The 27,955-nt window shown below is 34.1% G+C and overlaps 1 protein-coding gene across 2 annotated transcripts in view; it reads left to right on the top strand.

Annotated features, from left to right (window-relative positions):
* Positions 1-2,939: 2,939 nt before the first annotated feature.
* The window catches only part of LOC6043898 (proton-coupled amino acid transporter-like protein pathetic), a 46,981-nt gene continuing 21,965 nt past the window's right edge, over positions 2,940-27,955 (top strand). The window contains exon 1 of one of the 2 annotated variants that reach the window (XM_038257678.1): positions 2,940-3,440. In XM_038257678.1, coding sequence (XP_038113606.1) covers positions 3,354-3,440 — 87 coding nt within the window. In that variant the 5' untranslated portion in view covers positions 2,940-3,353. Of the gene's footprint in view, positions 3,441-16,338; positions 16,630-27,955 lie in introns of those variants that run through there. The other variant, XM_038257679.1, reaches the window with a different exon arrangement.

Raw genomic sequence — 27,955 nt, 5'->3', positions numbered from 1 at the left:
TTCTTTAAGCGTAAGATGTCATTTTCTATGAAAAATAATAAATTTTTTTAATGATTTTAAGATGATTAATATGAAATAATTTAAATCACATTGGATTAAAAATCATGATTCATTAAAAATCCAAATCACAACAAAAAACAACAATATTTAATATTTTTTAAACAAACTAAAAATCACTCTTCTTGTTTAGATTGAAGTATAGAATATCAAAAAATAACAGTATTGAGCTTATTCTATATTAGTAAGCTTGAAAAACATAACAAATTTTATAAAAATTTAGATTTTATGGTTGTTTTAAAAAAAATCCCGGGATCCCGGGAATTCCCGGGATTTCAAAAATATTTTTCCCGTTTCCCGGGAAATTCAAAACCCGGGAAAATTGGACGCCCTATAACTAAGTATTAGGCTGGATCGTCATCATGTGAAAATCTAAAAAAAATCAAATCAAACCAAAATAAAGCTTTTTGGTGCGTTTTGGGCCTCCAAATAACCCCTCAATGGTTGGAACCGATTGATTGCGTCCACACTTTGCGCATTTCACTTTAATTTTGCTTAAAAAATTTTAAGCATTTAATTTAATTAGTATGGGAAACCCAAATTTTTTAATTTAGATTTTTGTAATTTTAATTTTGAATTGAATTTTCAATCCAATACATAAGCGTTGAAATCAAGAAAATTTTCTGAAACACACCGATATCTGCAACTTTGTAGAACTTTACACTGTTCAAAAATTATCCTGCGATTTTGCAAAAAAAAAAATAAATTTCGAAAGGAAAAGTTTTGTTCGAAATTTAAAAATGACCCTTCTGGCCAATGACTATTTTTTTGAACATGTCTTTTTCGAATGTTAGCAATAGCTTTCTTAAAACATTTTGTAAATATTTTCCGCTCAACTTAAATAAGCAAAACAAAGTCTCGCAAACAATTCCAAATAACGCTCCAGAAACATCTGCCAACCTTTCAAAATTACGGAAGTAAAAACGACCATTCGTCAACATTATCACCACTTTCAGTGACAAATTTACATACACTCTCTCGTTGCACTAGTGTTTACTGGCCCTGAACGCGACAGCGATGATCATCGCCAGAAATGGACTGAATAAATCTCCTCCCATTAAAGCCTTTCCTCATTCCATTACGTTTTTTATTGAATGACTATTTGGCCACCGACCGCGTTATGCCGTGCCGGCCGGTGAATTACCGCGAATCATAAAGCTCTGCAGCCAGCGTTGACCAGTGTGACATCGCTGATAAACAAAAACATTTGGTAACATAACTATTCCCATGATTTTGCGCTGCGGGCACTGTTTGCGAAAAATAAACTAGAAGAAATCCATGCCAATTGTGTAAAAAATTCCATGATTAAAAATTATTGATCTTTTCTGATTATTTTGTAATGATCAAATATTATCTAGTTATCGCATGATTTTTTTCAAACAAATTGGAAAACAATTTGTAACAGTGTAATTCCCAAAAAAAAATGTGTTGCGATTAGGCATGGATTCACTCGTGGATTAGATTCAAAAACCATAGAGCGCACCGGCAGCACCGGGCCGGGTTTCATTCACAAAAGAGAGACCTTTGGTTTAGTGTGATCTAAAATGTAAATTTTTCGTACATCTCCTCCAAATGGGCATGAAGGTAAACAACATTGCAGCGCTGCCACCAACCGCCGGGGATGCCACTTGGTTGGTCGGTCACACAAAATGGGGAGAGGAAAAAGGATTGCCAATTCAACGAGCAGCTGGAATGCGCAATACCCGGCGCAACATTTTGGCAATGGTAAGGGGCTCGATAATTGGTTTGTAAGCTATGTTTCGTTTGATTTATTTATTTTTGGTATTTTTGTATAAAAAAAATCAAATATAAAAGGTTGATGATTTTATATTCAAATCAAGTTTTCATGTTTCAAAAAGTGTTGATGGAATTTTACTGTTGGCTTATGCTTTTTGCTTTTTGCTTTTTGCTTTTTGCTTTTTGCTTTTTGCTTTTTGCTTTTTGCTTTTTGCTTTTTGCTTTTGCTTTTTGCTTTTTGCTTTTTGCTTTTTGCTTTTTGCTTTTGTTTTTGCTTTTGCTTTTTGCTTTTGCTTTTTGTTTTTGCTTTTGCTTTTTGCTTTTTGCTTTTTGCTTTTTGCTTTTGCTTTTTGCTTTTGTTTTTGCTTTTTGCTTTTGCTTTTGCTTTTTGTTTTTGTTTTTGCTTTTTTGTTTTTGCTTTTGCTTTTGCTTTTGCTTTTTGCTTTTGCTTTTGCTTTGCTTTTGCTTTTTTTGCTTTTTTTTTGCTTTTTTTTTGCTTTTGCTTTTTGCTTTTTTTTTTTTTTTTTTTTGCTTTTTGCTTTTGCTTTTGCTTTTTGCTTTTGCTTTTTTTTTTTTTTTTTTTTTGCTTTTTTTTTTGCTTTTTTTTTTTTTTTTTTTTTTTTTGCTTTTGCTTTTTTTTTTTTGCTTTTTTTTGCTTTTGCTTTTTTTTTTGCTTTTTGCTTTTTGCTTTTTTTTGCTTTTGCTTTTGCTTTTTTTTTTGCTTTTTGCTTTTGCTTTTTTTGCTTTTGCTTTTTTTTTTGCTTTTTTTTGCTTTTGCTTTTGCTTTTGCTTTTGCTTTTTTTGCTTTTGCTTTTGCTTTTTGCTTTTGCTTTTGCTTTTGCTTTTGCTTTTTTTTTGCTTTTTTTTTTGCTTTTGCTTTCAAAAGCTCAAAATCAATGCAATTACCCTCCTTTTATGTTTTGCGTATCCGCGGTGACCAGCACTGTTCGTCGTTGGACATTTTTGGCGGATCAGCTGCCGACTGGTCGTCCGGCCATGGTAAGGCTCTCGTCAGCTTATGAGGTCTCACGTTTTAACGACCATCCACCTCTACCTCTCACTGGGTTATGCACACTCGACTATGCACTCCTGACGACTACTGACTGACTGATCGAAAAAGGGGGGGTTACAATGTCCAACCGTACAAACAACCCCGGGCAGTACCTCTCGGAACGTGATCCAGTCAGCAGCACAAGCTGCGATTAGTGAGAAATTGTTCTAGTTAGCAACACCCAACTAGTTTGTGCCCAGTTTAGTGCAAATTCATTTACTCTGGGGGCGCCACCACACACATGCCATAAACTGGGCACCTTTTCCAAGGACACTTGGCCGCGGACCGGTCTTTGGTGTTGATCGAGACTGAACGAAAAAAAAAGTGTGCGCAAAACTCCTTAAAAGACCTTGGCCTTAACCGTGACGATCGCTGGTTAGTGGAGTGTTTTTATTTAGTGGGACGGAAGAATCGATGCTTGGTTGAGTGAATTTAGTGTGAATTAATTTTGGGACTGGAGCTTCGTTTAGGCTGCTTTCAAGTAGTGTAATAGTTTGTTTGGGTTACGATGAAGACAAAAGCAGATCAAGTAAAGCCAGCGAAGGTGGAGCCCACTGGAAATGTGCAACAACAGGCGAAAACTGCTGATCCGGAGGTAAGTTAGAATTGGACAGAGATTTGTTATTATAATGAAGATTCAAGCAAGTTTGTTTTATTTTTTGATTATTTATATTCAGCATAAGCAAAACAATATTCAAAAGCCAATGAGAGTTGGTTAGAAAAGAGTGTATCCCTGACGTAAGTAGAATACACTCTTTGTTTAAAAACTGTAATTTGCGTGCTTTCGTTGTTTTGCCTGAATTTTCGGCTGGGTGAAATGCAATCACGCTTACCCCTACACCACGAGTCCTGATAATTGATCAAAAATAAATAACAAACATAATATGAGCGTTAATATTTTAAGAACTTTTATTTTTGCTAACCTAAATTTAACCTATTGTTGGTTATCATTCAAATTTGGATTTATTTGTGTAAAACATAAAAAGTTTTGATGAACTGTAAACCGGGACGACATTGATTGATTTTCTTTTTATTTTTAAAATATTGATCAACCGAAAAGACTTCTTTCAGGATATTTTTGAAACGTGGACGGCCAAACAATGTCCATGGCCGTTTTTCAAAACTATGTTTTTCAATAGTTCTTAAAATAAATATTTCGTTCAAAAATTTAATTAAAAAATTCGGGCCGAATAAATAGCTACTTTGTTTCTACAAATTACTGCAGAAACTTTTGTATATTGAATAGATTATGTCAAATAGGCCAAGGTTAATTTTAACGTTTCATTTAAAAAACTAATATTTTTTGTTGAGATAAATGTATATACTTTTTAATAAAATTTTACTTAGAGTGAATAAAAAGTTTAAAATTTGCTAAAAAAATCATTAGAAACTGTTTAATTCATTAATTTAATTTATAAGCAGGCATCAACACAAATTTTGAAATAAGGTTAAAGTAAGTTCCACATTTACTCCGGATATTGTGAAACTGAAAATGCCTATCATTTTTAGATAGTTTAGAATTTTGTTTCAATAACACTTTAAACGATAATCCATTTCCCGTTTTGAATTTATTTTCATAAACTACATCTTTGGGTACTTTGAGCACATCACTTTCATACCATTCATGATTTCATACCATTTCTGTTAAAATAAATTCGTATTTTTTGTTTTGCAAAAATTACATCAAATTCGAGTTTTTCGACACAATTTTAGATTAGCATTTATATGATTACATATTAAATAATAAAATGCATTTTTTCAATATTTCGTTAGCCCCATATTGGCTGTAATTCTCGATTTAAAAATTCTTCTTCACATTAGCGTAGTTAAGGGGTCATACTGAAGCTCCATAATCAAAAATAAGATATTTATTTTTTCGTGATTCGATTATCTAATATTTTGATTATCCGAAGTGATATTTTTCCGTGGCCTTCGAATAATCGAGTCTAGACTTTAATCAAAAAGCTTATTAACAAAATCAATAAAGAAGCCAATGAATACAAAAAAGCGCTTACTTTTTAATTATTCATACAGTAACCTTTGTTTCGAAAAATTATTAGATTTTATTATAGAAATGATGTGTTAATTTGAACTGTTTTTTTTATGTTTTTAACAAATCTAATCTAATCTAGGTTAATATGGTTTTATTAAATTGATAGAAACAAAGTACTTTAGAGCATCTAAACTCATGGTTTAGAAAATGTTACAAAAGCTTCAAAGAAATGTCTGTCAGCATATATATTTGAAATAAGCGTGATTTCGATTCAACGTTTGAAAGCATTTGAGCAGTTCTCTACAGAATCGGTCTTTTTTCTTTAATTTTAATTTTTGTATTTTTTAATCCGGCTGAAACTTTTTTGGTGCCTTCGGTATGCCCAAAGAAGCCATTTTGCATCATTAGTTTGTCCATATAATTTTCCATACAAATTTGGCAGCTGTCCATACAAAAATGATATGTAAAAATTCAAAATCTGTATCTTTTGAAGGAATTTTTGATCGATTTGGTGTCTTTGGCAAAGTTGTAGGTATGGATATGGACTACACTGAAAAAAAATGATACACGGTAAAAAAAATTTGGTGATTTTTAATTTAACTTTTTGTCACTAAACCTTGATTTGCAAAAATACACTATTTTTATTTTTTATATGATTTAGAGGACATCAAATGCCAACTTTTCAGAAATTTCCAGAATGGGCAAAAAATCTTTGACCGAGTTATGATTTTTTGAATCAATACAGATTTTTTCAAAAAATCGAAATATTGGTCGCAAAAATTTTTCAACTTCATTTTTCGATGTAAAATCGAATTTGCAATCAAAAAGTACTCTAGTAAATTTTTGATAAAGTGCACCGTTTCCAAGTTATAACAATTTTTAGGTAACTTTTTTGAAAATAGTCGCAGTTTTTCATTTTTTAAAAATAGTGCCCATGTTTGCACACCATTGAAAAAAATATTTTTGATAAGCTGAGAAAATTCTCTATATTTTGCTTTTTCGAACTTTGTTGATACGACCCTTAGTTGCTGAGATATTGCCATGCAAAGGTTAAAAAACAGGAAAATTGATGTTTTCTAAGTCTCACCCAAACAACCCACCATTTTCTAATGTCGATATCTCAGCAACTATAGGTCCGATTTACAATGTTAAAACATGAAACATTCGTGAAATTTTACGGTCTTTTCGAAAAAAATATTTTCAAAAATTTAAAATCAAGACTAACATTTCAATCGGGCCAAACATTCAATATTATGCCCATTTGAAATGTTAGTCTTGATTTTAAATTTTTGAAAATATTTTTTTCGAAAAGATCGGAAAATTTCACGAATGTTTCATGTTTTAACATTGTAAATCGGACCTATAGTTGCTGAGATATCGACATTAGAAAATGGTGGGTTGTTTGGGTGAGACTTAAGCTAAGAACAAGATAGTCCGTTCGACGCAGTGGTGAACGCAGAACGCTGTGCCAGTTCGATTTTTCCATCAACTGTCAGTCGAACAATCTGCAGGGGTTGCTTTGTTCAATGGTCGATGACTGCCAGGCTATGATGACAGGCGCAAAATTTTGCGTTTGCGTTTAGGCCTGACGGACAATCTTGTTCTTACCTTTATAAAACATCAATTTTTCTGTTTTTTAACCTTTGCATGGCTATATCTCAGCAACTAAGGGTCGTATCAACAAAGTCCGAAAAAGCAAAATATAGAGAATTTTATCCGACCAATATTTCGATTTTTTGAAAAAATCTGTATTGAGACAAAAAGTCATAACTCGGTCAAAGATTTTTTGTCCATTCTGGAAATTTCTGAAAAGTTGGCATTTTATGTCCTCTTAAACATATCAAAAAATAAAAAAAATAGTGTTTTTTTGCAAATCAAGTTTTAGTGACAAAAAGTTAAATTAAAAATCACCAATTTTTTTTACCGTGTATCATTTTTTTTCAGTGTAGTCCATATCCATACCTACAACTTTGCCGAAGACACCAAATCGATCAAAAAATTCCTTCAAAAGATACAGATTTTTGAATTTTCACATATCATTTTTGTATGGACAGCTGCCAAATTTGTATGGAAAATTATATGAACAAACTAATGATGCAAAATGGCTTCTTTGGGCATACCGAAGGCACCAAAAAAGTTTCAGCCGGATTAAAAAATACAAAAAAAATCGAATGACCGCAATCTCACAGAATTGATTATTTATCAAATTTTGCAAAATGGTTCACTGAATTTGTTACGAGCACAGTCGCCTTATAAAAAAAATCTTATAATTCTAGTTCAATTCAGATGAACTGGAGAGCAAAATACATTATCATACATCACACGCTTTCTTCCAAGTCTTTGCTGCTTTGCTGCTGCTCTCATTTCAGCTGCTCGATTTTTTCTGTGCGAAGCTTCTGCAGTCGTCTCCACGAATGCTCCACGTTGCCTACTTTACGGGGTTAGTCGTTGTTCTAAAAAGCTTGCGGGTGATATTTCTTTCGCTCCTCCTACACAATTTCTCGATGAGACGGGCAAGCTTTTCATTCATCACAAACTGAATGTAATGGGGAGCTTTACGCTGCAAAGGCATTAAATTGCTCAGAGGCACGAGATCAGCACATGCTACGAGCGATGATCTTTTTTCGATTACGAGATTCAGTATTAAATTTTAGTTTGCTGAGTACACCAGATTAAATCTCAGCACTCAGAATAAAAAAAGTAGATTCCAATAAAACAGTATTTTATCTTACAGGAAAAATAATTTGAATTCGATCAATCTACGTTGCATACTCACACATGGGAAATAAATCAACATACCAAGACACCTCTCATTCATGCTTTAGCCGCAATGGATGTGTGTGATTTTCAAACGTGACGTCATGGAAATTTTTCATTCACACATATCGCAGCGCAGAACTGAAAATGTTGCACTCGCTTCTGCGCGGAATTTCTCACGTGAGAGTGGAATGTTTCACGCAGGTGCTACGGCGTGATCGTATGAGTTTGACGGAAACATTTAAATAATGTTGCATTATATATAATTGGAGTTCATAGGAAAATTTGATTGATTATTTTTATATATTCTAAAATTTCACCATGATTGATCTTAAATTCATGTAATTGATAACCAAGATGTCCATGACTTTGGGTTTAGCGCCACTTGCTGTAACTCCTTCCGCCATCAACCAGAACAACCAGATTGTGTCCGACTCGTGTCAATTGAGACAAATTGCTCTTGACTGGCTGGATTCTCTATCGGTATAACGCGCACTTTCGCTTTCATTCGATCAATACAGCGCTTCTTTTCCAGCCCAGTTAAAGCCAGACAAAATGGACAAAAACTTTGATTGGAGCCCTCCTTAATTGATGGACTTTACGCACTGGATTCGCGACAAGCTGAGAGTTTCGTTCCTTCCCACTTCTGCGAAAATCAAAATTGATTGAGGAGTGCGGTCTCGGTCCCACACGAGTACGAAACTGTTCACACATTGCCAATTTCGATCAATTTAAACCATCTCAGTGTCAAAAATAACTGCGGAATTATAGCTTGATTGAATGAGGTTTCTGGTGACGTTCAAGCGCCATCAGTTTGACGAATTTGGTTTCAATGAGTATCCTTAGAATTAATTTCAACTCTCAAAAATCATGTTCTTGAAAGTTACAAAATTTGCTTTTAAGTTTTTTTGAATGCATTCTTAACAAATAGCAATCGATAATTGAAGTTTCTCATAGTTTAGATTTAGTTTTTTTTCGTTGCCTTCTGTTTTTTTTGTAATATTTTTTCATGAAGTATTTCACAGTTAGTTTCAAAATAAATTATTTAAAAAAATACATGGTCAAGGAACTCTGGTTTAAAATTTTGCCATTAGTGAAAAAAAACTAAAAAAATAAAATTGGGTAAAGTTTTTTCAATAATCATTATCAATTATTTGAAAAACTAAAGTTATTGACTTAACTAGCAAAAAATCAATAGAACATTCGGCACATATTTTGTCCCAATTTCAAAACTGATACAACAATCAATAAATATGGCACCAATAACCAATGTTTGTTTATCAATTGATTCAAGAAATGACTGCTGGAAATATTTCGAGGAATAAATTTTGCATTTTTTATTTGTTGATAAATTAGTGAAAACAAATGATGATGCTTCGATTTTAGATAAATTTCATGTACCTATTAAATAAAAATGCCTAAATTTAAATTAAGAATAATACTAAAGTCGAGGCTCTAACAAAGTGTGAACCGGGAACACATTAGAAGGATTTCAATTTACCTTTTAAAAATGACTAAAGTTGTAAGACTTGTCTCAAGATTTATATTTTTGAAACATTTTGATTTGATTTGATGTGATAAGCAACAGGGCCACAATGATGAACTATGTATGAAAATAGTTATTTCAAAAACCAGGGTGACTTTCATAGTCACTGTGTTTGTTAAAAATTTCAGTCCAAAAGAGTAAGTCCTTTTATTATTTCATTCCTAAAAACTACAATTTAATGTTTACTTACCTTAGTTCATAAACGTTTAAAATAATGTAAATAAATTTGATGTTAAGAAATCTAAAAGATCCTAGTTTGAACATTATTCAATTGGATTTAGCTCAACATTAAATTATGATTGCCACAAAAAAATGGAGGCATTTTTCGCAAACTTTCCAGATTTACTTAAAAACTTGTTCCACTGGAAATGCCTGGAATCTGAATATATTTTTGAATTCTGTTTCAATAACCCTTCAATCTTGCAGCTTATTTGAAATGTTCTATGTGTAAAATTTTCTAAAAGATCCAATAATGCAGTATTTTTCTGATTTGAACTAATTTTTATTGAAGAATGTAAGACAGTTTGAGTGTGTTTAAATAATCCTATTTATCAAAATTTTCATAATTATACAGCAGTTACATTTGAAGAGAGCAAAACCAAAACAAATAAGTTCAGGTCAGGCTCATAATTGGGTTCTTTCAATTCGTCAATATAATTAGACTCATATGTTTTTTTTTGTTTTGCTCTTAGGGTGTCCTACGTTGTATTAGGGTGGTCCAAAAAATAGCTGTTTTTGTCAGTTTTAGCAAAAAACATAGTTTTTGTAAAATTATTTACATCGCACTTTACCGATTTTTTGACACAACGCAAATGAAAGGTTATTAGTTGAACTTTTATGGAAAAATAGTTTGATGCCCAAAAGAGCCTAGTCTAACATTTTAAAAAGCTGTATGAAAAATTAAAATGTTGTCAATATTTCATCAATGCCATTTAGGCCACCATCGTGAATTTAAAGTTTCAAAATCGGTTTAGAGCAGGGAAGGAATAACCGCAAAAAAAAACCTTTTTCGCGTTCGACCATTCTTCATCCGCGAATAAAAGAGGAGGCTAAACACCCAAAAGAAAATCGCTCCTGAGCTTTTCGAACAAAAAATCAATCAATAGAAGATTTTTTGTGAATCTCATTGTTAATATAACATTAAAGTCACGTTAATACAATAAACAATAACATTGTTACTACTGTTTTATTAACAAACATTGTTCATCTACGAATAGTGGCAGGTTATTTTTAGACACGTGACGTTACACCTGCAGATGTAGTATTGAAATCGTTGTTCCGCCGAATAATCCAAAGATTTTTTGATTTTTTTGAGTTTTTGAGAAATTTCTTTAATCGATTTTTCGTGCGCGAGTGAGGAGAGCCATGATCACTTCCGATTTTTTTCTTTTGATGCACGTCAAACGATTTTTTGGGCCATATTTGAGCTCAATGACTCAAAATAAGACAAGACGATATCGTATCGATGCCCGTGTGCTCTCTTATTCTAACTAGATATTAAAACCAGCAGGCTTAGTTCAGAAAAGCACACCGCCATCGGTATGTTAATTGAAATAAATTCTGAATAAGAGCACTGAGATTGGAATCACATGCTAGAGATTCGTTAACGTTATTTTGCACGTGCTTTTGAGTCGCAGCGCTCGTGTACACCACAGCGACTGCAACACTTTAGTAACACTTTCGTGAAGATGTCGCGCAACAATAAATGGTTACTTCTGGTACACCGTGACGTTGCAACCGGTAATAGTCTCCATTTACTATGTGTGACATTTTTGTATGTGAAAAATGAGTGAAAATGCAAATAGGGACAAGAAAGAGAATTCTTAATTTTATGAAGTATGTAAAATACTCTAATGTTAGCTTATAATATTATTTATAATTATTAGTGCATTATAATCTTTTTTGCGATTTTTTTCTAAAGTAGTTAGATTTTCTACATCAACAATGTTTTTACATGCTTCTTTTCAACATAAGAAAGAGAAGAAAACGAATGGAAAATAACTTCATCTAGACAAAAACGAGACCTCTTTTGTACTCCTCAAAACCGGCATTCCCCTTAAAACACGTGCATCAGCACACAAAAAAAAATCTACGAACATTCCGTCAACAAAAGCGATCCCTTAATCGCTCCAAATCTAGAACATTCCATTGAAATACACCGACGTCGGCGATCAACAAAAATCCCCGGAGTACCTGAGTCTGCATGTGCAAAAAATAATGTCGCACACGACACAGTACTAGCCGGTGCGAAGATCGCCGAACGTGACATTGAATGCCATATTCGTGTTCATGTTGCAGAAAGTGCCGACGCATGCTGTTTCACTAGCCCCATGCCGAGTGTGTGTGTGTGCGCGACTGTTCTCATCTTGCGTCGTCTAAATATTTAAATATTTGCATTCCACTTCCCGACTTCTTACTCAGCACTTTCGATCGGTAGTTTAGTGTGCGATTTTATCTCGGTGAATCAAGAGATGAAAGTTTTATCTTATCTCACAGTCGAAACAGTCACAGTTGTTCAGCGTGACTAATGAGTAATTCATTGACGTCACACAAGGTATATACTACCTACCTATAGCGTTGTTGTAAGCGATTGTTTCCTTCGCAATGTCGGCTATCACCCTCGGAGAGTAAACTGGCGCTTTTCAGGATACAAATTTAGGGGATTGAACTAAAATTAGTATGCGCATCCCTTATTTATAGCAGCGATCGCTGAACTTCTTGGCTAAGATTATGGTTGCTGGTGGGGAGGGAGATGAGCTTCATTGTTGGGTTATTTAAAGGAAAGCTAAATTTCAAACAGTTGTTTAACATTTTTGCCAAAAAATGCTTACTAAAATTCATAATTTTATGTATTCTTTGTTCGACAAAATAATCTCAACAGTTTTATTAGATGTGACAAAAATATACCATATTTTTTTATATTGTTATCACTCGCGTGCACAGGGTGGGGTAACCGTCCCACGATCCTCAGAGATTTATACTAAATTTGTTAGGGGGGCGCCCATAACCGACGTAATTTTCAATAAAATCCATATTATTAACCCACCTCTCTCGAAGAGATAGGCCCGCAAGTGATTCTTAAATTGAATTTTATTTAGGGCGTTTCATACCTGGTAAATCGGCAAAACTATCAAGGGTTGGCATGGCACGTACATAAACTATTTGTAATAATTTTTTTTCAGGATATTAAAATTTTCAGTTTTCAATAATTACCAAAACTAGTTTGAAGATGTTTAGTTGTATCGTTGCCTACATATAGCTATTTAAAGTCGACAATTTCAAAAAACGGGTGTCACGATATCTAAAAATTTTGGAGAAGACTCATTGAACTGATCCCGTGTGAATGACGGAGCCGATTTTAAAAATGTTTAGTTTAGAAAGAGATAAACATATTTAAAACATATTCAGTTTTTGATTTTTGTAATTTTTTTACAAACAAAATTCTCAACAAAATTGTGCTTCGTCTTGGACAATGAATAACTCTTGATAGTCTTCATCCCAAATTTCATCCAATTCCATCCAATTCCACCCAATTTCGAGTTATTGTGGCATATGTAAATAAAATCGAGATAAACGCTCTGAAAGTTTGACAGTTCGCTTTGCGCATTACACACTCAACTCTTCTGTTACATATTTAATAGGGTGGGTACGGATTTTGAAAAGTTCTCAGATCAAGTTCTGGTGTGGTTCCCCTTGTAGGGCATACCCAAAGGTACTCTCACACCAAATTTCAGCTCATTTGGTTGAAAACTGGCTTGTCTCAAGCGGGTTCAAGTTTACATGGAAATTACTATAGGAAATTTTGAATTTTCGTTCATTCGCTCCTACAGGCCTGGGGAAAACATGTAGAAACTTCTAGGATGGCCAGAAATGAGCGGAATCGTCTGGAGAACAACTTTCCCTAAGAGACCAGGTCGATTCGTTCAACCCCCCATCGAGCTCAACAGCAATACATCCGGGGTTTTCGAAATCAACGGTTTTCCTCAGAAAAGCATCAAATTTTCCTTAGCATGCTATGAATGCTTGATGAACACCGCGACGCCACTTGTCAAACAGCTACCACGTGATTGTAAAATTTGCACCATAACAGTTTTTTTTCTTATTTGGAGGTTCAGAATACAGATAAATAGTATCCTGATCACCATAAATGATAACTCGTTGGTTCAAAAAGCAATAAAAAGTATTTTTTCATAGGCGATGCTAGTCCACGTGGTAGCTGTTTGACATGTGGTGTCGCGGTGTTCATCAAGCATTCATAGCATGCTAAGGAAAATTTGATGCTTTTCTGAGGAAAACCGTTGATTTCGAAAACCCCGGATGTATTGCTGTTGAGCTCGATGGGGGTTGAACGAATCGACCTGGTCTCTTAGGGAAAGTTGTTCTCCAGACGATTCCGCTCATTTCTGGCCATCCTAGAAGTTTCTACATGTTTTCCCCAGGCCTGTAGGAGCGAATGAACGAAAATTCAAAATTTCCCATAGTAATTTCCATGCAAACTTGAACCCGCTTGAGACAAGCCAGTTTTCAACCAAATGAGCTAAAATTTGGATTTCAAAATCCGTACCCACCCTAATATTTAATCATGAAATACTTTCATAAAACTTTCAGAAATGAATGGAAAAAAATCATGTGGGTGGATTTAATAAATTAAGATTCTCTACATGTATCAAACCCCTTAGTCAAACATTATTTTCAAATGGTGAGTGAATGTCGTTTTATAAATCTCTAATTCAAATAATTCAATTTCTTAAATTTTAACTTGGGTGCGGAATAGCGGCCTTAATTAAGAACTTTCGGAACCAATTTCAATCAAACCATCCACTTTAACGACCCCCAGGTTTTTTTGTGGTCTCTATTGCAAGTTTCTGATTGAACCTAGGAGTCCAAAGGCTTGAATGGGGAGAGCAAGCACCCAATCCTCTTTCTACTCCAAAGAACCTTCCACCCTAGGGTTTGAACCTTCCATCTTTGGATTGCGAGTCCAATCACCGCCAGCGATTCCACCGGAGCAGGCTTGGTTTGGAGTATGGCCTGGAATAACCAAACGGCCTCACAACAACTGCGGCCGGAACAGACGTTTTACTTCCAGTTTACTGTCCGCAAATAGCTAGCAAGAGATAGCAAGTATTGTTATCCACCAATTTTTTTGTAAAGTATAAAAAGTCGGCGAATCGAGCTCGTGAGAAATCGCTGCTCGTAATCGGAGCAAGGGCGTCTATGTGAAGTGTCCCTACACTCACTACACATTTCCGGTGCTTGGCGATGGGGAAGGAAAATCCTTTTTGTTTGTTAGCATTTTGTAATATCTTTCTAAAAGTCACACAAATGCAACTCTTTCGAAGCGCTGTTTCAATGCTTTATGAACACAAAAATTGCTAAAAATGATTTATGGGAAATAATTGGTTACATGAAATTTAATATGGCACAGTTATAGCTGCATAACTAATGGACTTCAGAACAATGTGAGCTGTTTAATTTAATTTCCCAATGTTATGTAGATTGATGTTTGTTTACTAGTAGAGCTAAACTCTACGAAATCAACCGATTTTATGAATTTGTATTTTTTATTTGGTGTCCTCAGCAAAGTTGCAGTTGGTGAGCACAATAAACAAAAAAGTACACGATTTTTTTTCTAGATTTTAAGTAAACTTTTCTTCTAAAAAAGACAATTTCCAATAAATCATTTTTGTTCAATGTTTAAAATTTTCCGATTCTTTTTAGCTTACCCAAACAGACCCCATTTTTAATACCAATAGCAACTTATGGTTAAAAAATATGAAATACTTTGGAAATTTTCTGAATCTCAGTATTCTTAGAATTCTATTGTATCTCAGCAACCATAGCTCCAATCTTAAATAATCCTAAGACGAAATTTTCGATTTTTTTAATCAGCACTATTAAAAAAATCGAAATACTACCATTTCCAGTTAAAAAAATACAGGCCATATCTCGGAAACAATGCACTTAACCAACAGTTCTATAAAGAACTTATCGTTTGTAAATTCGATTTTACAAAAAAAACTGCATTTAAAAAATGGGGTAAGATTCCTATTTTTTAAAAATTATTATTTTTTCAAAAAAAAAAAATGGGAAGTTGAATTTCTGTCTAATCTAATCTAATCTAATCGAACACAAGCACAGCCAGTCCAAAGAAAGCATCCTGGAAGAACTTGTAGTAAGATTACGCCCCAAGTTCTTTCTTGTCAATATTACTAATTGCAGTACACCCGAGTTACCCCAAAAATGTACAGCAAAAATTAAAGCGTCCAGATTGCGTTGCATTAACCACAGAGACAGATTCTGTGAACGGACCTATAAGTTGGGAATAATTTGGGTGTGGTGAGTTAGTGCCTTCTATAGGATGGGGAAGTAAAACGTCGGTCCATTAGCGTAATAAAAGAGGTTTTGAGTGACTCACCACACATAACCTTCGGACGCCTAGAAATGAGCAGAAACTTGCAACAGAGACCACTAAAGACCCGGGGGTCGTTAAAATGGGTTGCTTTGCTTTGAGTTAGTGTAAATTGACAATTATTTAAATTTTTAGGGGGAAATTGAAATGTGTAAATTGGGGTTGGAGAAATTGGGATTGGGGAATGGGAATGTGGGGAATGGTTTGTGAAACTGTATTTCTGTAAAAAAAAACTAATTTAAAAATCGACAAAAAATCTCGAACCAAATATTTTTTGTATAGTTTTCATCAATATCGATCAAAACATTCGTTCCAAAGATACAGATTTTCGAATAATTACTTAATTTTTTTTGTTTGGACAGTTGTAAAAGTTAGATGGAGTTTTGTGTATAGGTGAAACAATGACACATAATTGCTTCTTTGGTCAAATTGAGGGTTGGTTTAATTAATTAATTGATTGATTACAAACTGCATGCAATAAATCGAATCAAGTGAAAAGGCGGAATGATTCTCACTTTTGCTCAATCACGTTAAAGCTTCCCACATGCCCAACCATCCTTCCTTCACACGTGCGTTTTCACCAACCCTCCTTCTACCACAATGTCGCATCACACCACACGCAAGCGACGCGACACAACGTCACGTCACACCGTGTGCGCGCAAATCGCACCCCGCGTCAGCGTGTGTATGTGTTTGCGTTACGTTGCGTTGCTCGCACTCGGATATCATCGCGACGCAACACCAACCCTCGTTGACCAGGCTTAGACAGAGGGCGGCTCATTCGTGAAGGAAATCTCGTGCAAAACGGACGTTCTTTTTACAACCCTCTCCCCCAGTCGTGAAAGTGCCGCGCGCGTTTCAAGGACTTTTTTCTCGGTTGGAGTTTAAAAGACTTGAAAGTTTGTTGGAAGTGTGATATTGAGTCAATAAAACAACGATTAAAAGACATTTGCTAGAGTGATTTCGTGATTTTAGAAGTGTTTGAAAAAAAAAACTAACAATTGCCGAAGGGGTTTCAAACCAGAATGGATAACTTTAAGAAAAAGACACCGGGACGACCCAATTTGGAGTACACGGTAAGTCCGCTGCTTTGCTTAGTCTAGGCGGTTCGTCCAAGGTTTCCTAACCTAGACAAAGCTCGATCGAGGAAGAAAGACCGTTCGCCCTCGTCGGTACCTTTCGTTGTAAGAAATTAGACCTGTTGCAACCGTCGTCTTCACGCAAGTTCAGCACTTTGGCATTGATCTTGTTTCAACGGTCAGTCTGCGACGACGGGGGCTGTTATACTTGAGGATAAATTTAGCGTCGCGACGCTCCTCGAAGTGCGTCGTCGTCGCGTGTGTGTGATATAAACACCAGCACAAGAGAATTTATTTCTTTCGGCGAATTTCCGACTTGGGCACGATAAAACGGAAAAGTGATTTTCCGGATTTTCATGCGTTACAGAGGGGGTTTGTAGGGGTGGGGGATCCAAAAATACTGATTCGATTTGTTTAGCTTGCCGCCGGCATCGGTGGTCGTTGAAGGATGTGATTTATGAGATTGATTCTTGTTTTTGCTCCAGAAAGCAATCAAATTGCGTGGGAAGCTGGTGCTGTTGCTGTCTGCGGGGTGATGGAATTGTAATCGGATAATGTTGATGGAAAAGTGGAGAAGTTGGATTATTGCAATCGTGAATTGGAGATACTTTAGTTATGGATGCAAGATTATGTTGCGGATAAGAACGAATAAATATGTTTAAAACATCATTTAACATGTTGAGTACAAGTTTTTTTCAGGTCTAGCTACTTAAAAACTACAACCCTAGAGTTTTTTTTTTTGAATAGGTCCTATCAACATATGAAACACAATAGCTTATGGGACCTTTGTTTAAAAAAAACTGTAAAAAGCATGATCGTTTTGATTCCTTGATTTCCTGTTTTTTAAACTTTTTGAGTGAAAAATGATATGACGAATGTCTCGAAGGCCAGAGCAGTCAAACAGCCGGAAAAAATGTTTAAAAGGTTCTTATAAATCGTAGTTTCAACCAATCATGCTCATGAGTGGCTTTGATTCTTGATACTCTCTTGCAAAGTAATAATAAAAGTTTAATTTAAAAGTCTCAAAGTAAATAACAGGCTAAAAGAACAAACCAAACAAAAACTATTTTCTACATTTAATCCGACATTTATCAGGACACAACATACTACAATTAGCAATATAAATGAAAAAAAAATCATTGAAAATTGAAACCAATTTTTTTATACTACTTTAAAAGAGGTCTTTCAGATATAATAACTTAAACATATTAAATTAGAGTCTCTTTTCTCTCGAGTCATTTTAAAATTATTATTTTATTTAAATTTTTAATAATTTTTTGTGTTCATCTTTCGTAATTGTTTTGAAATGTTCGAATAAAAACGATAACATATGGTCATATAATTTTTTTATTCATTTTAAGAAAATTACAATAATTTTAAAATGAATATCACAAGATTTGTTAAAATAATTTTATCTAACGTGAAATTGAACCAGACCAACTGTGGTGAGAGGTTACCTCAATAAATGCTGAAGAAGTATAAATAAATACATATTTTACTATCATTTTTCTCCTTCAATTTTGTGAAAGTTTTGATTGAGTTTGGAACCTTTTTATATTTTTGGGACATATTTTTTTAAATAAATTATTTTGATTGCGTTGATAATTTTTTGTGTTTGAAATATTTTTAAACTGTTTACAAATTATTTTTTCAGATTAAAAAAAATATGTAAATTATTTCTGATTTGGCCACGGGTATGAATTTTAAGGCAATTTCAATATGGCGACTTGTATCAGAAGAAAGTAAAGCATTTTTGCTAGTTCTCACTGTTCTGTGTACACATCCACACACATACTAACACAAAGTGCCACCAAGAAGCAAAAGGTCATAACGAATACTTTTGGCACTTTCGTTATAAAAACATGCTGTTTAAAAAAAATAAAAATAACAAAACCAACTTTTATGTGTAGTTTGACTATCAAACTTGTAATTTGCTCGAAAATTTGTTATTTTTTTTTTTTGTTGCACGGACCTTTTGGTTCCTTGGATAGCCATGGATAATTTCACAGTGTAATAAACAGGGCAGCTACAACCAGGTGGCGCCACCGTTTTGAAGGAGAAAATAATACAGGTTTTTCAGACAAGTCTCAATCCCGTATTATGGCACAATGAGAAAACATCTAAGATTTATTTTGGAGTGGAACAAATCTTACATGAAAATTTAGTATAATACTTTAGTTAAAATATTAGCATAAACTGTTGTAAACGAGAAAACAAGTTTTATGTATAATAAATTATTTCTTTTATCCTTAATACCTTTGAAAATCCAAATCAAATTATTCGCTCTACAGCATTGCTTTGGCGTTCTCGATTGCGAGATTTCTACTCGAAACTAGGTGTCCGAAGCCTTGATTGTTGAGGCAATTGCAAACCTCTTTTTACACCTTAGTTTCCATCCACCCCGGGATTCGAACTGACGACCTTTGGATTGTGAGGCAATCACGCTTACCCTTTGAAAATCCCTTGGTCCTAAAAATTTAAATAACATTTGTATTTGTCTGAAAATAAAAGAAAAATAACAATGGTTTTTAAGTATCCTGTCAGACTGATTACTAAAACAGAATTACTTAAAGATTTATAAAGAAATTTAGTAATTCCGAAACATTTAATAAATATAACACCGACCAACAAAATTTCTGCGCAGGCTCAACTCGAGGGTAAGCATGATGTTAGGGGTCCCCAGAAACACGTGCACTTTGAATTTTTGAAAAATATATAGACTAGGCCGAATGGTTTTTTCTCCAAAGTTTGTATGGAGAACTAGTGCTGTTCGCTACTCCCTCATATTGCATGCAATTTTTGCTTGTATGCAAAACCGCCCTGATTCTCCATACAAACTTTGAATAAAAACCATTCTGCCAGATCTAAATATTTTTGAAAAATTCAAAGCGCATTCTGGGTACCCCAAACTTCATGCTTCCCCTCGAGTTGAGCCTGCGCAGAAATTTTTGTCATTTTTTGCTAGTAATTCCATGATTCTCTTTTTAGGAAATCATTCAACAAAAAATGATATAACAATTTAAAAAAAAAACTATTAAAAAATAATAATCTCGATAATCCATTTTATAAATCCATTTTTGAATTATTTATCTTAAGAGATTCCAGCACTGTGCTAGAATGTAATCAGGCAGAACTCGAATTTTGAGCAAGTAATTCAGTAATTTCGGAGTAATAAAAATGCAATGTTTATAAACTTTTCAAAATGGAATGAAAAAAACAAAATTCATATCATATTTTGAAACAGAATAGGAAAGGTTATAAAAACAAATCAAGAAGAAAATTGAATATCAGGCATTGAAAATATGTTGAAATTAGTTAACAATCATGCATGTTAAGGCAGTAATAGGTATCATTCATCGGTCGGTCATGTTTATTTTAGGGAAAACCCCATTTGAGTATCGATTTATAATGTACCAATCATAACCCTTAAAAATACTAGTACTGATTGCAAAGCAGTAAAACAAAGTAATTTAGAGTAATTTTCATTAGTTTTGTGTAATTACAGGTAGTTTCTTGTAATTCCATGTTACTGTGGTAAATTAAAAGAAATATTTGACATATTTTTAGTATTCCTGGTAATTCCATTTAGACTGTTTCCCTTGAGACTGTAAAACCCTTGTATCGTACATTTATCTGTTAATTATGTAAAATATGCGTAAAGATTTTGTTTAATTTTTTATTGAATTAGACTTTTTCTAGCCTTCTGAACTTTAAGAATTCTGAAACAAATGATCGGAAAAATACGTCAGCTAGAAAATAAAAATTCATGAATTATTAAATGTTTTGCAAATTTTCAGCAGAATCACGTGATTTTTTCCTTACAAATCCTTTTAAGGGTACAATCACTGCTTTGAACATCCCTCTAGTCGTAATTATTTGTTTGCAGGCCGGTCCGTCGTACGTCATCCGAAGATCGGCATTTTCATTTTTTTTCAAGAGACAGAAGATCCTGGCAGAAAAACGGCAATAAGACAAATTTTCCACTGCTGGTTATTTTTAGGGGTCACATTTGCGAAAAATCGCACAAACGCACGCACACACATTGTTGATGTTGATGTTTACGTGTGTGTGTGTGATGTGATAGAGCGAGCAACTCGCGAGGAATTTTCAAACAAGCTTTTCTATCACGACAACATAAACACTCGTGAAAAATTGACCACATCACACACACGATCACGCGTTCTGCCCCGAGTCGGTTTCGAACCAACGACGGCCAGCTTGTCGTTCGAAAAAAAAACGTGGGATAGTATCAACAAAAATATTATACAACCAGGGCGCGCGTTAGTCGGTACTATTTTTAAAATGTCGTTATTTTCCCTCCTGTCTTCGGCGGATTGGATCGTGACCGAAAGGACCAGAAATTTATGAATATGAATGCGAAATTTTTGCAAAGGACCTGGCGCCAAAATTGTGGCCAAAATATTTCCTCAAAGTTCGACACAAATACGTGCACACGCGACCCTTGTTATGAATGGGAAATTGGCCTCTTCTTCTACTTTTTTTTCTTTCTGATGGAAATGTGTTGTGGGTGGGGGATTGGGTGGAAGGAGTTATTTTCGGGCAAAAGGTTCACGGTGTATCAGTTGCGATTGGGTTAGTGGTATGATTTGAAAAAAGCAAGCAAAATAAACAAGAAGAATGCGGAAGGGAAACATAAACAGAATGTTTTGCCAAATGCAAATTGCGCGTGATGTGAGTAAACTTAGACCCATTTACAAACCGTGATGTTTCGGTCAGGTTCAAGGGATGAACTTTGTAGAAGGGTTTTTGTAAAATAAAAAAAGTTCAGCCATGTTTAGTTTAGTTCGATATCAAACCAACTTATTCAAGCGGGTGGTATTTTAAAATTGTCATGTCTAGAAAAACGAACTTTCAGTATTGATAATTTTACAGACATTTCTTAAAAGAAGCTACCTTATAAATAAATTTCATAGAATTCTTTTAAAACCCATTTATTAAACATTGATTTTTCATACTCTGTTACTAATCACTTTTAACTAATTAATTTGAAAGTCTATTTTTAGAAGATGGTTTATTTGATAATAAAACATATCCATATATTCAATAAAGTATAGGTTTCATGTTTCAACATTTTGCCTTCCTCACTGAGGTAAGGCTATAATCCTGCTCTAAAAATGAACTTCGTATAAAAACGTCGTAGACCCACCTTCATGTATACATATCGACTCAGAATCGAAAACTGAACAAATGTCTGTGTGTATGTGTGTGTATGTGTGTGTGTATGTTTGTGTGTATGTATGTATGTGACCAACAAACTAGCTCATGTTTCTCAGCACTGGCTGAACCGATCTGACCCGAACTTGTTGCATTCGACTTGGTTTAGGGTCCCATAGATCGAGTTTTATACAGATTGAAGTTTCGATAAGTAGTTCAAAAGTTATGTATAAAAATGTGTTTTCACATATATTTGGATTTCACTTAACTGTATGTAAACTATGTCCAGGTCCATCATCCGACCCATCGTTGGTTAGGTTATCAAAAAACCTTTCCAACGAGTCCAAAACATTGAAGATCTAGCAACCCTGTCTCGAGATATGGCCACTTAAGTGATATTGATATACTTTTATGAAGCCGGATCTCACTTAAATGTATGTAAACTATGTCCGGGTCCATCATCCGACCCATCGTTGGTTAGATTATCAAAAGACCTTTCCAACGAGTCTAAAATATTGCAGATCTTGCAACCCTGTCTCGAGATATGGCCCCTTAAGTGATATTGATGTACTTTTTTGAAGCCGGATCTCACTTAAATGTATGTAAACTATGTCCGGATCCACCATCCGACCCATTGTTGATTAGGTGATCAAAAGACCTTTCCAACGAGTCCAAAACATTGAAGATCTGGCAACCCTGTCTCGAGATGTGGCCTCTTAAGTGATATTGATGTACTTTTTTGAAGCCGGATCTCACTTAAATGTATGTAAACTATGTCCGGTTCCACCATCCGACCTATTGTTGGTTAATTTATCAAAATATCTTTCCAATAAGTCCAAAAGATTGAAGATCTGGCAACCATGTATCGAGATATGGCCACTTAAATGATATTGATGTACTTTTTTGAAGCCGGATCTCACTTAAATGTATGTAAACTATGTCCGGTTCCACCATCCGACCTATTGTTGGTTAATTTATCAAAATATCTTTCCAATAAGTCCAAAAGATTGAAGATCTGGCAACCATGTATCGAGATATGGCCACTTAAATGATATTGATGTACTTTTTTGAAGCCGGATCTCACTTAAATGTATGTAAACTATGTCCGGATCCATTATCCGACCCATTGTTGGTTAGATTATCAAAATACCTTTCCAACGAGTCTAAAACATTGAAGATCTGGCAACCCTGTCTCGAGATATGGCCACTTAAGTGATATTGATGTACTTTTTGAAGCCGGATCTCACTTAAATGTATGTAAACTATGTCCGGATCCACCATCCGACCTATTGTTGGTTAATTTATCAAAAGACCCTTCCAACGAGTCCAAAACATTAAAAGATCTGGTAACCCTGTCTCGAGATATGGCCACTTAAGTGATATCGATGTACTTTTTGGAAGCCGGATCTAAAAAATAGATGAAACTTGTGTATAGCCATTGTTGTGAGGAAGGCTCCAACCACATAGGTGGATTAAGTTAGTTTTTTGTTAAAATATTAAAGCAAGAAGATTCAAAATAAGGATTATGCTACATACTGCCAACAGATATCATTTTTACTTTTTTTTCAAAACTTATTGCTTTAAAATTGGAAGCCAATGATTGCCAAATAAATGTAATTGTGTGTGAAGCATTTTACAACACTTTTTTTCTCCAATGTTTTAAACATGGCTTAAACTTCAATTTTATTTTCTTCCTGGCTTGTTATGAGATTTAAGATCGCAAATGCAAGATTATCGGCACAAAATTAATACCAAGTTCTGCAGTAAGAACTTGCTCCGATAAGTATACTTTTCCTCGACAATCACAGCAAAAAATGTGTCAATCTCGCTCTCCAATCTTATCCCTAATTGAATACCCAACCAGATTACCAATAACCACCCAATTATCTAATAGCTGCCGGCGCTATCTCTGCCGGCAGACAAAATTACCCCGTCGGAACCGTACAATTCCAGCAGCACGACGTGCACACTCCGGTGAATTACCCGGTCTCCCGAAAGACTACAATTATCATCAATTTACACAGCGCAGCCAGCTCGTGCTATATGCAACTGGCGCAGTTTTTTTTGTTGTACTCCAACTGTTTGCACCATGGCGATTGCAGTTCTAAGCGGAAAGCAAGTGACGAACCTCGCAATTTCAGCTGAACCAACAACTAACGCTAGAATTTACACAGTGCGAATGGGACAGTTTTGCTTCCCACAGTCTTTTTTATTGGAGGGTTTTATTTCCACTTTAAGTGCTCATTTGGAAGACACCAAATGTTGGCTGATGTAACGTCACCGCTGGTCAGCGATATTTTTTGACTTTGGAGCGCCGGACCTTCATAAAATTTTGACTGTTTGCAAAAGTTGGCAATTTGTTCGGTACAATGTAGCATCATTATCTGTCATATTGAGATTTGGTGTTTCAAATGTCAATCCTAGTATCGTGCACAGTCAAAACGATGAACCTTTTCAAAAAATTTGATTACAAAATTATTAAGAGCAAGTTTAGCTACAACATCAAACCATCAAATCATTATTTTTTAAATGTCTATTCTTCTTGTCTTATGGCATCAAAGTTAATTTTTTACTGTTTCAATTTACAGAGCTAACATTTAATAAACATTTACAGCGCCATTTCTTGGCTTAATGGCTTGTCTCCCAGTAGCACAAAAGCTGATTTAGGGTCCGACCACTTGACGAGAACGTGTGTCTATTTTGGCTTTTATTTATTCAGAAAGTAACAAATGTGTTAAAACTGTTCTCGTCCTGCAACGTGACCAATAAATCTCTTCTTTTTTCACCGCACACACTGACTGATGAGATGGGTGTGTTCTTAAGTATTGAAAATAATTTTATATTTTGTGCTGCAATATCTCTCCTTCTTTAAAAAAAAACTTAGAATCAAATTAAACACATTTTTGTCCTGATAAATGATGAAATAGAAATTTATGCAACAGGTTGCAAAAAGTAGTTTTTTAAGCACGAGTCGCACTCGGTAAACCTCGTTGGATAAATTCGACGAGTGCTGAAAAAACAAGTTTTGTAAAGAGTTTCATACGACATTTTTTACAATTTCAAAAAACACCATTTGACTCAAATTATAAGTCAAATGTTCATGTATTTTGTCAATAAATCATTCAAATTAAAAAAAAAATGTTGAAAAAAATAATTTCGAAACAAATGCTGAAAAGTTCAACTTTCCAACATCCATTTATTTTGAAATGTCTTGTTATTCGATTCTGTAATTTTTGGTACAGAAAAGTTGTTTTTTTTTTTTGTCGTGCAAGAATGACAGGAAAAATGTAAGTTTCACGACGGAATTGCAAGAAGATTTTTTTTTGCAATTCCGTCGTAAAACTATTTACTTTTCCTGTCATTCTTGAACGACGAAATAGCCTACTTTTCTGTACCAAAAATAACAGAATCGAAAAACATCACTTTTCAAAATAAATGCTGAAAAGTTCTACTTTTCAGCACTGAAATGGGTGCTGAAAAGTTGAACTTTTCAGCACTTGTTTTGAAAAGTAAAACCTTTCAAAAAAAAATTATTTAAACGATTTATTGACAAAATACATGAAAGTTCGACTTAAAATTTCACTCAATGGGTGTTTTTCAAAATTGCAAAAAATGTTGTATGGAACTCGTTGCAAAACTTGATTTTTTCAACACTCGTCGTATTTATCCAACTCGGTGAACCTCGTTGGATAAATGTACGACTTGTGCTGTAAAAATCCTCTTTTTGCAACTTGTTGCATAAACTACTATTTTGCAATTACATTGTAAAACTTCGTACTTCTCTGGCATTCTCGAATGACGAAACGGCTTACTTTTCTCTACTAAAAAACACATACTACACATGGGGCGAATTGGGACAGCAGTTTTAACCAAGTCAGAGCACAAAATTTTAATTTTCTGGTTGATTTCGGATAGAACAGACTCAGACCAACAAAATGTGTACACCCATTTCCAAATTTAAAACCTGTAAGTGCTCTAAACACTGCTGTCCCTATTCAGACTGTATACCGATTCGCCCCAGATGATGGTATTACTTTTCAATATTGTTTTGATTTTACTGGTGAATTGATCATTTACATGGTTATTTTGACTTAATTTTTTTTCTTGATTGCAAAAAATGTTGTAGCAAATTAAATATTTTTCGGCACTTACAGCAATAAGGGGAATAGCATCTAACTCCATCGTGCCACTAATGTTTCCATATCACCCATACTTTGACGTTCAATTACAGCTCATCAAAAGCGTTTTCAACTGAAATCGAGTGATAAATAGCTCAATAGAAAGCAAGCAAGCTAGTTTCTATCAACAGTTTTACAAATTAAATTGTATAAAAAGTGAAAATCAGCTAATTGGATGGGGTTAGAAGCGAGTGCTCAACCTGCCGAACATACGAGAATTTCCCCTATTCTACAAGGTGAGCCTAGTTGGAGAAATGTACAACTCATGTGGAAAAAATCTTCTTTTTGCAGCATCTTGCATTAACTGCTATTAAAAATAAACAATTTTAAATTTTATAAATGTTGTCTGTTTTAAAAATAAATTTCAATTTCAAATTGTTTCTAAAGTAAAAATTAAAAAATAATAAGCAATGTTATTCCAAGTTAGATAAACACAGCGTGTAAATTTACTTATATTGGTAAGCTAACATATTGGTAAGCATAACATATTTCGTCAAGTATGTTTAGCATTTTATTTTTTTTTTTTTTTCAAAAATGTTCTTACTCTTGGTAACCCCCTTAGATACAAACAATAATTGTTCCAAAATGAATTATGATGTAACACACAGCTGAAAGGAACCCCAACACTCTGTTGTGCTTTCCAAAAGAACTTATTTTATCTTAATTATTCACCAATAAATCCAAATTGAATTGAATTGAATAATACAGTCGACTCTCTGGTTGTCAATATCCAAGGGACCGTCGAGGAAGAGAATCATCAGTTTACAGAACGATGCAAAATGAAGACTCGATTGAAAATATGTTTTTCTTGGTACCTAGCTATGGGAGAGAATCATGGCAACGTCCAGCAAACAAAAACAAACTAATGTCAAACACCCTTCAAAGCTTCGTTTCGCAAAGAAAAATGTCTATGCAAGCCATGAGATAGTGACAATATTGACAACCGGAAGAGGTTTTTAAAGCAAACAGAATCCAAGGGACCGTCGAGGAAGAGATCCTTCAAGCAAGAGAAAATATCGAGGAATAAAGCCAATCGAAGTATGCAGTTTGAAGGGACTGAAGAATTCATCGATAGATGGAGCAATATTGATATTGAGAAGATTGACAGCCAGAGAGTCGACTGTATTTAAACTAATAATGCTGGACCCTTCGAAGCAGAAATGGTTGAAGGTCCCAACATTTGGTTTTAAATTAAAAACAGTTCATCCGGTTCACATCGTTTATTAAGTTAACTTACTACAAATAGTTTACCAGTAAATGCAATAAACTTTTTTTAAAGCAATTTTCATTGTTTTAGGAACATTAGTGGGAACTTAGTGGGTCTGTGAAATCCGAGTTATTTGGAAATTGAAAAATCGTATTTAATTGAAAAGTTTGATTTGCTAAAAATAATAACACCAAATTAATATTAAAAAAAAAATCATCAATATTTTTTAACAACAATCGATCTAAATCGAAATCTAAACAAAATCTGCCAAAATTCAGTTGATTTTGAAAGCTGATGTTACCCATTTAAACATAGTTTATTTACATTCAATTTTTTTTTCTTGGGCCGTTGCAATGCATATAATGTAGATAAATTTAAAATTGCAATCCATAGAATCAACATTCCAATGATAAAAGTGTATGCATTACACACAAAAAAAGGAAATAACAGAAATATAGATTTTTCATCAAAATTTAAAATATTTTCAACAGGCCCAATCATTCTAAAAATAAATATCAATGCAAGAAAATGTAATTAGAAATGTTTACAATTTCACTTCTATTTCCATTGAAATTTTGAAGTTTTTTGAAAACATATTTTTTCCACTAGATTTTTGAAATGAAATAAAATTTGAAAAATATTTGCATTGGCGTCATTATTTTAAAAATGGATGTACTTCAAGCACTTATTTGTCTTTTTAGCCAATAAGCTCCAGTAAAGTAAACCTATCATACTGAACACTAACAATCTTCAAATCATCTGC

The sequence above is a fragment of the Culex quinquefasciatus genome, chromosome 2 (assembly GCF_015732765.1).
Source record: "Culex quinquefasciatus strain JHB chromosome 2, VPISU_Cqui_1.0_pri_paternal, whole genome shotgun sequence".
Classification (NCBI taxonomy): Eukaryota; Metazoa; Arthropoda; class Insecta; order Diptera; family Culicidae; genus Culex; species Culex quinquefasciatus.
The sequence above is the reverse complement of the archived record's forward strand: the minus strand, read 5'-3'. Positions and strand labels throughout refer to the sequence as shown.